The 11827-nt window shown below is 31.5% G+C and overlaps 1 protein-coding gene across 2 annotated transcripts; it reads right to left on the bottom strand.

Moving 5' to 3' along the window:
- Positions 1-1598: 1598 nt before the first annotated feature.
- On the bottom strand, positions 1599-9629 carry LOC139504915 (peroxisomal sarcosine oxidase-like). 2 transcript variants are annotated; one of them, XM_071294805.1, is made up of 8 exons: positions 9462-9629; positions 8555-8706; positions 7851-8064; positions 7421-7603; positions 5685-5834; positions 5167-5316; positions 4837-4912; positions 1599-2028 (listed from the first exon to the last, which is right to left on the bottom strand). In XM_071294805.1, the coding sequence occupies exons 2-8, from the start codon at positions 8617-8619 to the stop codon at positions 1904-1906; spliced, it is 963 nt and encodes a 320-aa protein (XP_071150906.1). In that variant the 5' UTR covers positions 8620-8706; positions 9462-9629; the 3' UTR covers positions 1599-1903. The 2 variants fall into 2 exon arrangements, with proteins under 2 accessions (XP_071150906.1, XP_071150900.1); XM_071294799.1 differs by having other exon boundaries at positions 9436-9629.
- Positions 9630-11827: the final 2198 nt, after the last annotated feature.

Consider the following 11827-nt stretch of genomic DNA (forward strand, 5'->3'; position numbering starts at 1 on the left):
TGTTTCAAGGAAGGAATCAACAAATAAGAATAGAAATGAAAAGTTGTTATCCTATTTTTACATTACGAAAGGAGAAGGTTTGTATGATCGTCAATGGAAAATCAATTCAAAATAAATCAAATGATGTTTAGATTTCAAACAATATAGAATGTTTATGGTGTATAAGAAGGTTTAGTTCAGTTGGCAAAATATACAAGATCTTCCTTTAACAACCATTTCTATTTTCTATTTACAATATCCATAGAAAAGTGTAGAACAACAAAGTATATTTATTTGATTTTTAATTCATTGTTGTATCCTATATCAGGTCGTTGGTTTTATCGTTTGATTATTTGAAATGTCGAAGCTTTTTATTTGCTAACTTAACGGTATTGGTTTAACATATGGTCATTTCATATCTGGTAGATAGATGTATGTATAAAAAGTAAGATCACAAAAATACTGAACTTAGAGGAAAAATCAATTCGGAGAGTCCATACTCACATGGCAAAATCAAATAAAAAACCGCATCAAAAACGAATGGACAAGAACTGTCATATCCCTGACTTGGTACAGACATTTTCAAATGTAGAAAATGGTGGTCATTTCATATCTGGTAGATAGATGTATGTATAAAAAGTAAGATCACAAAAATACTGAACTTAGAGGAAAAATCAATTCGGAAAGTCCATAATCACATGGCAAAATCAAATAACAAAACGCATCAAAAACGAATGGACAAGAACTGTCATATCCCTGACTTGGTACAGGTATTTTCAAAAGTAGAAAATGGTGGATTTAATTGGTACTTATACCACAGATTTTTATATCATATCAGTAAATAAAACATAACATGCTAAGGATGCTAATAGATACTATATTTTTAAAATGTTTTTCTCAGACACGTCTTCAAACGACTCATCAAGTTTGATCGAAACAAAACATTTTAAAAAGGCAGACAAAAGTACGAAGCTGAGTTGAAGGGAGGATTAAATTAGTTTTCTTTCTAATGAGTGTAACTTATTTACTTTTACTTTTAAATCGATACAAGATTATTTATTCATCAGTAAATATATAGCTATATTTAGACCACAATAACTGGGATGTTTTCACGAAGTGTCTTTATTTTCAGTATAATAACTATACTTGTCCTTTTAAGTCATAATCTGTTTAAATCAGAAAATTCCAGTTTGACAGTTTGTTAAATCAATAATAAAATTAGTCAATTTGAGACCATTCTTGTACTTTAATTAGTCATTCGACTATTATGTATAAATGTAATAACTAAATAAATAACTGAATGACCTATTCAGTTATTTATAATTACAGCTAAGGGTGCTGCATTGCAAATGTAGAAAAAAAATTAGGTGATTGGAAATTATTATTATTTCAAAATACTTGTTTATTTGTGCGTGCAATGTAATTGAATTTCAGGACTTTTGCATCCTGCATTGTGTCGATATGTTGCGAAATCTTTTAAAATTTGCTAACTGAAAAGTATATTTCACTGAAAAAAATAATTGTCTCACACAGACATAAAATGGAATCACCTTTTGCCTATTGCAACTGTCTTAGAACTGTTAATAGGCCCATTAACTTGATATTGTCTCGAACAAGTATTTCTCAATAATAATACTTTATTCCGAAAGCAAAACAGCTTATAAGATACATACATATAATTTTACATGCACCAATATTAAAATTTTTGCAAGAGATATATAATATATATAAATATAAAGGTCTTCTTGAAATAAAATATAATACATAATACAAAATACGAAATACGAGCAGAGAATGATTTAAATAAAGTGAGAACAAATACACTATATAATGCAATTACATTCTAAGTTTCAAGTAAATAGATAGTGAGTGTTATATCTCAATATCATTATAAATCAAATGTATTTTATTTTTTAACTCTAAGTTACATTTTAGATTGAAAGATAAAACGATTTAATCTACATGGACTTATATCGTACGATAGGGTCTCTCCGAGGGCTAATTCTGCTAAAAGTTTACCGACAACTGGCGCAAGTTTAAAGCCATGTCCTGAAATGTAAAATTGTAGTATATAAATAATAGAATTTACTACGACTGTAACAAGTGAGAGGTTTAGCTAGCTATAATAAACAGCTGCGCCATGAGCGCATGATACGCCCGACGTCTGGTGTGGAAGTTTTCTGCAATAATCATAAATAGGTTTCTGAGGAAGTTTTAAGCAATAACCATTTATTGTTTTTGAGACACGGCGGGACATGTGAAACCCCCCCCCCCCCCTGTTTTTTTGTTTTACAAATATCACTAAAATAAAATTTTGAATCAAACCAAAAAGTATACAGATCTTTAAATTAGTATAACAAAGAAGTGTGTACAGTTTCAAGCAATAATCATAAATTGCTTTTGAGATACGGCGCGACATGTAAAAAAAAACCTCCCCTTTTTTACAAAATACTCAATAACTCAAAAATAAAATGAGTCATCACCAACAAGTATACAGATCTTTAGATTAATATAACAAAGAAGTGTGTAAAGTTTTAAGCAATAATCATAAATCGTTTTTGAGATACGGCACGACATGTAAAAAAAACCTCCCCCTTTTTTACAAAATACTCAAAAACTCAAAAATGAAATTTTGAATCATCACCAAAAAGTATACAGATCTTTAAATTAGTATAACAAAGAAGTGTGTACAGTTTCAAGCAATAATCATAAATTGTTTTTGAAATACGGCGCGACATGTAAAAAAAACCCTCCCCTTTTTTACAAAATACTCAATAACTCAAAAATAAAATTTTGAGTCATCACCTAAAAGTATACAGATCTTTAGATTAATATAACAAAGAAGTGTGTAAAGTTTTAAGCAATAATCATAAATCGTTTTTGAGATACGGCGCGACATGTAAAAAAAACCTCCCCCTTTTTTACAAAATACTCAAAAACTCAAAAATAAAATTTTGAATCATCACCAAAAAGTATACAGATATTAAGATTAATATAACTAAAAAGTGTGTAAAGTTTTAAGCAATAATCAAGAAACGTTTTTGAGATACGGTGCGACATGTGAAAAAAAACACACCCCTGTTTTAGTTACAAAGTGCCGTAACTCAAAAAGTTTAAATCTTATTTTCACCAAAAAGTATACAGATCATTTGACCATCATAAGAAACAACTCTATTAAGTTTCATGAAATTTGGATAAGTCGTTCTCAAGTTACGGTGCGACATGTTTACGCCGGACATACGGACAGACGGAGAGACAGACGGACAGACGGACGGACACCGGACATTTGTATACCATAATACGTCCCGTCAAAATTTTGACGGGCGTATAAAAAGTGAAATCACAAAAATACTTATTACCGAGGAAAATTCAAAACGGAAAGTCTCTAATCAAATGGCAAAATTAAATGATAAAACACATCAAACGAATGGACAACATTTGTCAAATTCCTGGCTTGTGGAGGCATTCTCAAATGTAGAGAATGGTGGATTGATTGAATTGGTTAAAACCAGGTTTTAGCCACCATTTTTGACATAAGAAAATGTCTTTACCAATTCGGGAATATGAAAGTTGTTGTCCATTTGTTTGATGTGTTAATCATTAACAATGTAGAACAAAGAATCTGAAACCCATGGTCGTTCTAAATACTCTATCCTTAAACAAAAACATATTCCAATATGACTCCTCCCGAAAAGCTGCTTCACAGATGACGACTTATATGTTTCTACTGTCCTAACCACGTCTCTCCCTCTTTTCGGCCATTGTAACTGATCACCGAATGCTTATTTTCAGCCGATTTGTATTTTAAAGCGAAACACGACGGTTGACCATATGATGCAGGAACTGCTCACTCGTCCGGAGTACTTAGTTAAGCACTATATTTTGGTTTCGTGTTACTCAATCTTTTTTGTCTATATGTTCTTCGTCGTTTTTTGCAATAGTGTTATCATTTTATTCTCGGGTTGTGTGTTTTGAATGTCCCTATGGTATAGCTCTTTCCCAAGATAGGTCTCATTCTTAAAAATCAATAAATTAAATAAAATAATTACTAAAAAGCATCATGCAAAGCAGTTGATAACTGAAGATCAAAAAAACAATTTGATAATATGACCATCAATATACAAGATCATTGACGCAAAATTTCAATGGTAGGTTAAGATGGGATAAATCAACCTTCATCCTCATTTTTTATAATGTTTGAACAAACAAACACATACAAAAGCAATGCCGGGCAGAACACTGGAATTTCTATCTTTCGGCTACATCGATATATCCAATTTCAGATATATTGATGACATTATGTCACTCAGTAATCCACATTTCATTGATGGACTCCATCCTCTTTAAACAAAAAATTAGAACTTATATCTTATTTCATACGTTACACTCATGTTTCTTCATACAATACGGACTTCATTAACAGGGAAATGTCAGTACCAAGTTATGAATATGACAGCTGTTTTCTATCATTAGATGTGTTTTAGCAAAAACAAATTACAACTTATAAAGAACTTCCTGTTCTAAATTTTTCTTAGAGATCGTTACTTTTGTTATTTTACCTTTACATATAATTTGTGACAACAGAGTTAGAAGGAAGAACGACAAAAGTCGACATGACACAAGTTTTGTGATCACCATCTCGAATTGGTTGACCGATAGCCTCTGTTTAGACATGTTTTGCGATCTTATATCTTTGAATGCAGGTAAAGTCGTCTAATATGCAGTTTTATCGATTATGTCCTATTCACGATTGTAGCATTTTGACATAGTGTGAATACACACGGCGGATTATACTTTTTAGGAGGTGACGCTTAACCTTAATGATTTCGCTCTTATTATCGCTAATTGTCAACATACCAGAAAATCCTGCTCCAATGATTACATTTGACCACTTTGGATGTTTGTCTAATACAAAATCTTCATCAGGTACCATCTGAAATAAAAACTATAATACAATATTTGAGTCGAATATTTCATAATCAGTCTCATGCCATGTGCGTTCTACTTGATGCTTTATATTATTCCAAATGAATATTGAACACTCTAGATATACGTTTTTTATAACATTGATAATGAGTTATTATAGCATTTAATTGTTAATTGAAAACAGAAATAAATAAAATAGAAAAGAGATAATTCGACAGTTCTTTGGCTCTGAGGAGTACAAAGTGCTTATTAAAATATTACCGTGTATATGCATGGTTCGACTATGCTTGGTTCTGAATGGAGATTTGGAAAATGGTCAGTAACATATTTCTTGATTCTGGAAATTACCCATTCTTCATTATCAAAATCTCTGTCGTCTGGGTCGACATCAGGACCCCATCCTAGACACATCTGAAACAAAACAAAAATAAAAAACTATGTTTATAGTATATATTTTTTTCATAAAAAAAATATACAAATAGAATTACTATGCGCTGTGTAGTCTAGTGTTCGTAATATTCAAGTTAAAGACAGCTGCTTTTACTTAAAGTTTACTTCTTGTGTTCTGATTGATATACCATTCTTGTGTTCTGTTTGAGATTGTGTTGCTTTAACCTTTGTTGTGTATGTATTATTTTGTCTGGCGACATTCGCTTTTTATATTTCTTACCTTATCAAAATTGCCGATCTAAATTTTATGAAACACCTGAGGCTTTCAGATGACAATTAAACATTTAACTTTACTACAATCATTTCATATTTTTCCCTTTGATAATTACCTTGACATAGCCAGGATATTCCATACTAGGAAAACCGTATACACTGTATTTTCCATCTACAGCTTCACTCTCATAAAAAGTTGGGAATTTGCCAAATCCATATTCTCCAGGATTTTTCTCTTTCCAGTAGCATACGCTTATTCTTATTGGCTGAAAATCAATTGATAAAGATTATGGAAAACAACAAATTTCATTTTGGAAATTATAAGAAGATTTTTTTATTTTCTTAAAATGAATAACGAAACACTTTGACCAATGTTGATTTTGTTTAATCTATATGTGCATGTAAGATCATATAATTTTTGGTCCTACAAATATTGTACAGAACAAAATAAGGATTTACCGTTATAAAGATAGAAATCGATTTACGATCAGGTAACGTGTCAGGTTAAGTAACTCTTGCTTACATTTAGAACCCTAATGGTAATAATTTTTTCGATTTAGAAGAACAGAGTTGTGTATTAAAAAAATAAAAGTAATTCGTGAAGCAGTACCGATACTAATTATTTAAGGTTCAACCACTATCAAATTCTAAAACAAATAACTTCCACATTTAGGTAAGAACCATTGAAAAGTATATTTATATATACATATATCCTTGTAAGGAAAACTGATCTTATAGAAATCAGTAATGTTGATCTTAATTTTTTTTTCCACACTGTTAAGTTCTAGGTCGATGTTTTCATGTCGTTTTTTATTACCCGTCATTACATCGATGGATAATATTTTTCGATAATAATGCAATTAGTTTATAAATTTATGTAATATATAATAAAATTGAGAAAGGAAATGGGAAATGTGTCAAAGCGACAACAACCCGATATGCATATTTTAAATTTTTTGTCATAAATTAAGAATCAGGATAAAATATTTTAACCTCCCATCATTTTAAAGAACGACGATGTTCCTCTTTAGAAATTGAGATCATTTGGTCATATATTAGAGTAACATTTATACAAATGTAAATTATCAAGAATTGACAGGCAGAGAGGACATAATGGTTAAGTTAAAGGATCTTCAATACAGGTTGAATGAAACGATTGTAAAATCTAGTTTTAACATATCCCACATACGAATGTTAAAAAAGTTGTGTTGTAATGAAAAATTTTGCATTATCAAATCTATCTCGCATAATGTCTCTCCATTTTAACGATACATTATCAAAACTACTTTTGCCTGTACCAAGTCAGGAATATGACAGTTGTTATCAATTCGTCTGATGTGTTTCAGCTTTTGATTTTCCCATTTTGCCTAAGACTTTCAGTTTCAAATTTCCGCAGAGTTCGGTAGTTTTGTTAATTTACTTTTTACAATAACTATCAAATAAATAAAGGTTTGTTTTCATTAATGACATTTTACAGGTCATTATTGTATGCCTTGGACCACATTTCATTGACACTTTATACCGTCCGCGTTGCCTCTTCAATAGAATAGCCTACCGTTCTGAAAGAAAATAACTCCATTTAAGTGTATGATTGTGAACATTGCAAGTCTTTGGTATCTCCTATACTTTAAGATATGGTATAGTACATGTCTAGACTTTGAGCAACCTAGAACCTGTTGTCCGAGCAGATAATAACTCTATAAATATGTTTCCTACGAAATATTGTCTTAAATTTTTTCTCTAAAAACGAGGCCGCACGGTGACGTATAGTTGTTAAATTCTGTGTCATTTTGGTCTCTGGTGGCGAGTTGTCGCTTTGGCGATCATACCACATCTTCTTTTTTATACAAACCTTCAATGGCATGTGTATCCCTAACGTTGGTAAGAGTTGTTTTGCCCATGGTCCGACAGTTAGGATAATACTTTTACATTTATACTGGCCTTTAGACGTCTGTACAGTTATGGCTGACCCAGGAGTAATATTAGTTACTCCCTCGTTGTCCTTCAATATTCCGCCATTTTTTCTGAATATATCCTGAATGAAAAATAAACAATGTGTACGATTTAAAACTGTCCTATGATCTTTTCGATTATTTTTATATTCTAATTAAGTCATACTTTCGAACGATAAATGCAATAAAAAAACTAATTTATTCTGATAAACTGTATTGACAGGTAAATACAGTTTAATATGAATAATGAATGAAAATTATCAAGATGTATTTTTTTTTTATATTGTAGTTTCTTGATTCTTGTTGTTAATCTTAATTTCATTGACCTACCTGGAAAGCTCGTAGTCCCTTATCAGCTAAGAGTATCCCAGCACATTTATCTAAAACAAACACATAATTCTTTGGAAATGTCATCTTAGGATATATTTTTCCTACATCCTTTTCGTCTGTAACTTCTACTGGTATTCCATTTGTCTTTGAGAATTCTATAGTCCCGTTTATGAATGTATTGTCTCTTTTTCCAGCGCATAGCATTCCAGTCTCACTTCAAATATAAAAAGTCATGTAAAAATTATATCTTACCTATTATTTCCTCTCATTTGATTCGAGCGTTAAAGACGAGTCTTTTGTAGACAAAACGCGCGTCTGTCGCAAACATGTAATTTCAATCCTGGTTTTTATGATTTAATTAGGTTACATTGAAAAGGTATCAAATAAAGTTTACATCTTCAACTGTTTCGGTTCTTATCATCCTCTGCTTTCAAATATTCGGCTTTGGTAGTACCTGATGAAGATAAATGCTTATATCGCTTTGGGCGCAGGAAATGTTGAACGTGTTGTTTTTAATCCTGGTATCGATCTATGATGAGTTAATTTTTTTTTTTTTTCAAAAGGTAGACCTTAGATTCTTTCATATTCTTTATACGTGTAAGTGACATGATTGTGTTTGTTTACATCAATTAGACAGCTACACAGTAGAATGAAAGATGTGCTAAAATATTTAAACATATCCTATAAATAATATTAACACATACTAATACAGTGTAGTGTTAGTTTCTTTTTCCAGGAGATTCCAAGAGTTATAAGCTTCCTCCATCATAACGGCATAGTGTTTATACACACCATAAGCTTTCCTTGTGATTCGTGTTTGGCCATGTGAACTTCCACGATTATGTGGAATAGGAAACTGCAAGAAAACATAATATGTTCAATTATTGTCAATCAATAATTTTTTCAGCTAATGTTTTTTAATTTGAGAAAAAGAATATAAAGTTTTGAATGGGCTTATGTTATATGTTTGATCTAATTTGTTTGTAACATTTTTTTACAATGTCTTTCATTTTTAAAATATTGTCTTGCTCACAGGCACTTGTTTCTGTCAATGTGGGGTTTACTATCCATACCAGTACAAAAAAAACACAAGGTAGCTAACGGAAATTTTCAATGTGTTCGCTTCAACCAATATTTTTTTTAATTTCCCTTGATTTTTTCACAAATAAAAGTACACCAGTCATTGTAAAGATAAATCAATTACCGACAGACTGGTGTACTTTTATTTGTAAAAACATCAAGGGAAATTAAAAAAAATATTGGTTGAAGCGAACACATTGAAAATGTCCGTTAGCTACCTTGTGTTTTTTGTACTGGTATGGATAGTAAACCCCACATTGACAGAAATAAGTGCCTGTGGTCTTGCTATATGCATGTCCTTTTAAAAATCTTTTAGGTATATGTCTTAAGACAGTCCCCGGTCAATATGCCAGTCAATAAATATGCAGTAGTACTCAAATGTATAGTTATTCATAGAGTTTTTTTCTCCCGTCTTGGTTAGCTTGTGATACATTGACTTGTGTTTTGTGTCACTTTTCATTAACGTTTATCCCACATTTATATACGTTTATTGATATTTATTTACCTGTTCTAGTAGTAATGTAGATTTACCTTTCTTGGCTAACTGGTATGCGGTTGCTGACCCTTCTATTCCAGCACCGACAACAATTACATCATAAGTATGGTCTCTGTTCATTTTAGTTCTCATTTAGTAATACTGACATACAACTACAGAATTAATACGTGTGTAAGTAAACTCGGGCTCACACAGGTAGTCGCTAAAAATAAACGATATAAACATTTTTGTATTACCAGAGATGCATTTACTATCAAATAAAACAGTTTTATCTTTGTGTAATCATTTATTAAATGATTGTTATTTGACCTCTTCTGTATCATAGAGAATAGTTTGTCATAACAGAAAATGATAGCCTTTTGTTTTGCACTTCGTAATAAAAGAAATTCAGTATTTGAAAGTGATGTTAAAAGAAAAAAATATTTGTTGTCTTCTAAATGACACACACTAAAATTATGATCCGAAGGCTTTTACTGGTCAATTTGGATGTTATCAAAACTGCAATACAATCCCGTAAAAAGATGTGACGAATTTTGAGGACTTAAAATCTTTTAATTCCATGTTTATTATTTTGTCTTACGAAAGAGGCTTTCAAAACAGAAACTCCATCTGATATACAAACAAATCACAGAAACCAATCACTTTTTTATCTATGTCTTCTTTACAAAGATATTTGCATCCATCAATCTCCATTTGGTACATTCATACCTAGACCTATACCGTGTCGTGTTGATCATAATAAATTGATACAATTCTTTGATGTAAATAAATAAACTCATCATAGATACCAGGATTGAAATTTTATATTTACGCCAGACGCGCGTTTCATCTACAAAAGACTTATCAGTGACGCTCGAATCAAAACATGTTAAAAGTCCAAATAAAGTACGAAGATGAAGAGCATTGAGGACCAAACATTCCTAAAAGTAGAGGGAACTTGATAAAAACAAGAATGTGTCCAAAGTACACGGATGCCCCACTCCCACTATCATTTTCCATGTTCAATGGACCGTGAAATTGGATAAAAAATATAATTAGGCATTAAAATTAGAAAGATAATATCATAGGGAACATGTGTACTAAGTTTCAAGTTGATTGGACTTCAACTTCATCAAAAACTACCTTGACCAAAAACTTTAACCTGAAACATGCACTTTCATTTTCTATGTTCAGTGGACCGTGAAATTGGGGTCAAAAGTTTAATTTGGCTTTAAAATTAGAAAGATCATATCATAAGGAACATGTGTACTAAGTTTCAAGTTGATTGGACTTCAACTTCATCAAAAACTACCTTGACCAAAAACTTTAACCTGAAGCGGGACAGACGGACAGACGAACGAACGGACGAACGAACAGACAGACGAACGAACGGACGCACAGACCAGAAAACATAATGCCCCTCTACTATCGTAGGTGGGGCATAAAAATCGTATGGAGGTGGATAGATGCGTAAACTTGATATAATGGTACATGAAGTGGCTAGATGCAACCTGCTTTAGATATAGACCCATCGTGACACAGACATTAACAACTATAGGTCACCGTACGGCCTTCAACAATGAGCAAAGCCCATACCGCATAGTCAGCTATAAAAGGCCCCGATATGAAACCGTAAAACAATTCAAACGAGAAAACTAACGGCCATATTTGTATAAAAAAAATGAACGAAAAACAAATATTATTGTCCATTCGTTTGGTGTGTTTGATCATTTGATTTCGCCGTTTGATTAGGGACTTTCCGTTTTGAATTTTCCTTGCAGTTCAGTATTTTTGTTATTTTGCTGACACAACAGCTACATCATTGATAAATAGCATAACTCAGACCCCGAGAAAACAGCCATTAATTGTAGAAAAAAGTGTTCTACCTGTAGGATCTAAATGTTGAATTTCGCATCAATAGTTCAACTGTTGTATTGATTATAACGTTGCTTTTTGTTTTGTACTGCTAGATATTGAATGGGAGAAACGGTTGAAATCAAACAATAAAGGGTTAAACGCCGTCAAATTATCATATGTTTGACCCAAGCCATGAACCTTGTTTGCAGTTGTGGTTTGTCTAACATGTATATTTATATCTTGATGTAAGGTTTGTCAAATATATAATGCGTTATGATAATGACAAGAAATTGTTATAAAATTTTCAAAACGACAACATGCAAGAGAAAGTTATGAAAGATAGTTTTTATTGTTACATTTGTAAAAAAAACATGTATTTCATGCCCATACATTTATAGGTTTATTGAAAATATTTACAAATAAAAGAGAAAAGAAACCAAAGTGGCAATTAGAATCGTAAGTACAACCCACCGATGCATGAAGGAAAAACGATAACCTTTAATAATCACTACACAGAAACAAATTTCCTTTTTTTAACCAACCAAAAACCGAAAAAAAGTTTCAC

This window comes from Mytilus edulis, chromosome 1, assembly GCF_963676685.1.
Source record: "Mytilus edulis chromosome 1, xbMytEdul2.2, whole genome shotgun sequence".
Lineage (NCBI taxonomy): Eukaryota > Metazoa > Mollusca > Bivalvia > Mytilida > Mytilidae > Mytilus > Mytilus edulis.

Excerpts from the sequence above, each read along its gene's own strand:
- LOC139504915 (XM_071294799.1), bottom strand. The coding sequence starts at position 9,558 with ATGAGAACTAAAATGAACAGAGACCATACTTATGATGTAATTGTTGTC. Across the intron at positions 7,604-7,850 it reads AGGGACTACGAGCTTTCCAG|GATATATTCAGAAAAAATGG; the intron begins GTAGGTCAATGA and ends TTTTTCATTCAG. Across the intron at positions 5,317-5,684 it reads AATATCCTGGCTATGTCAAG|ATGTGTCTAGGATGGGGTCC; the intron begins GTAATTATCAAA and ends GTTTTGTTTCAG.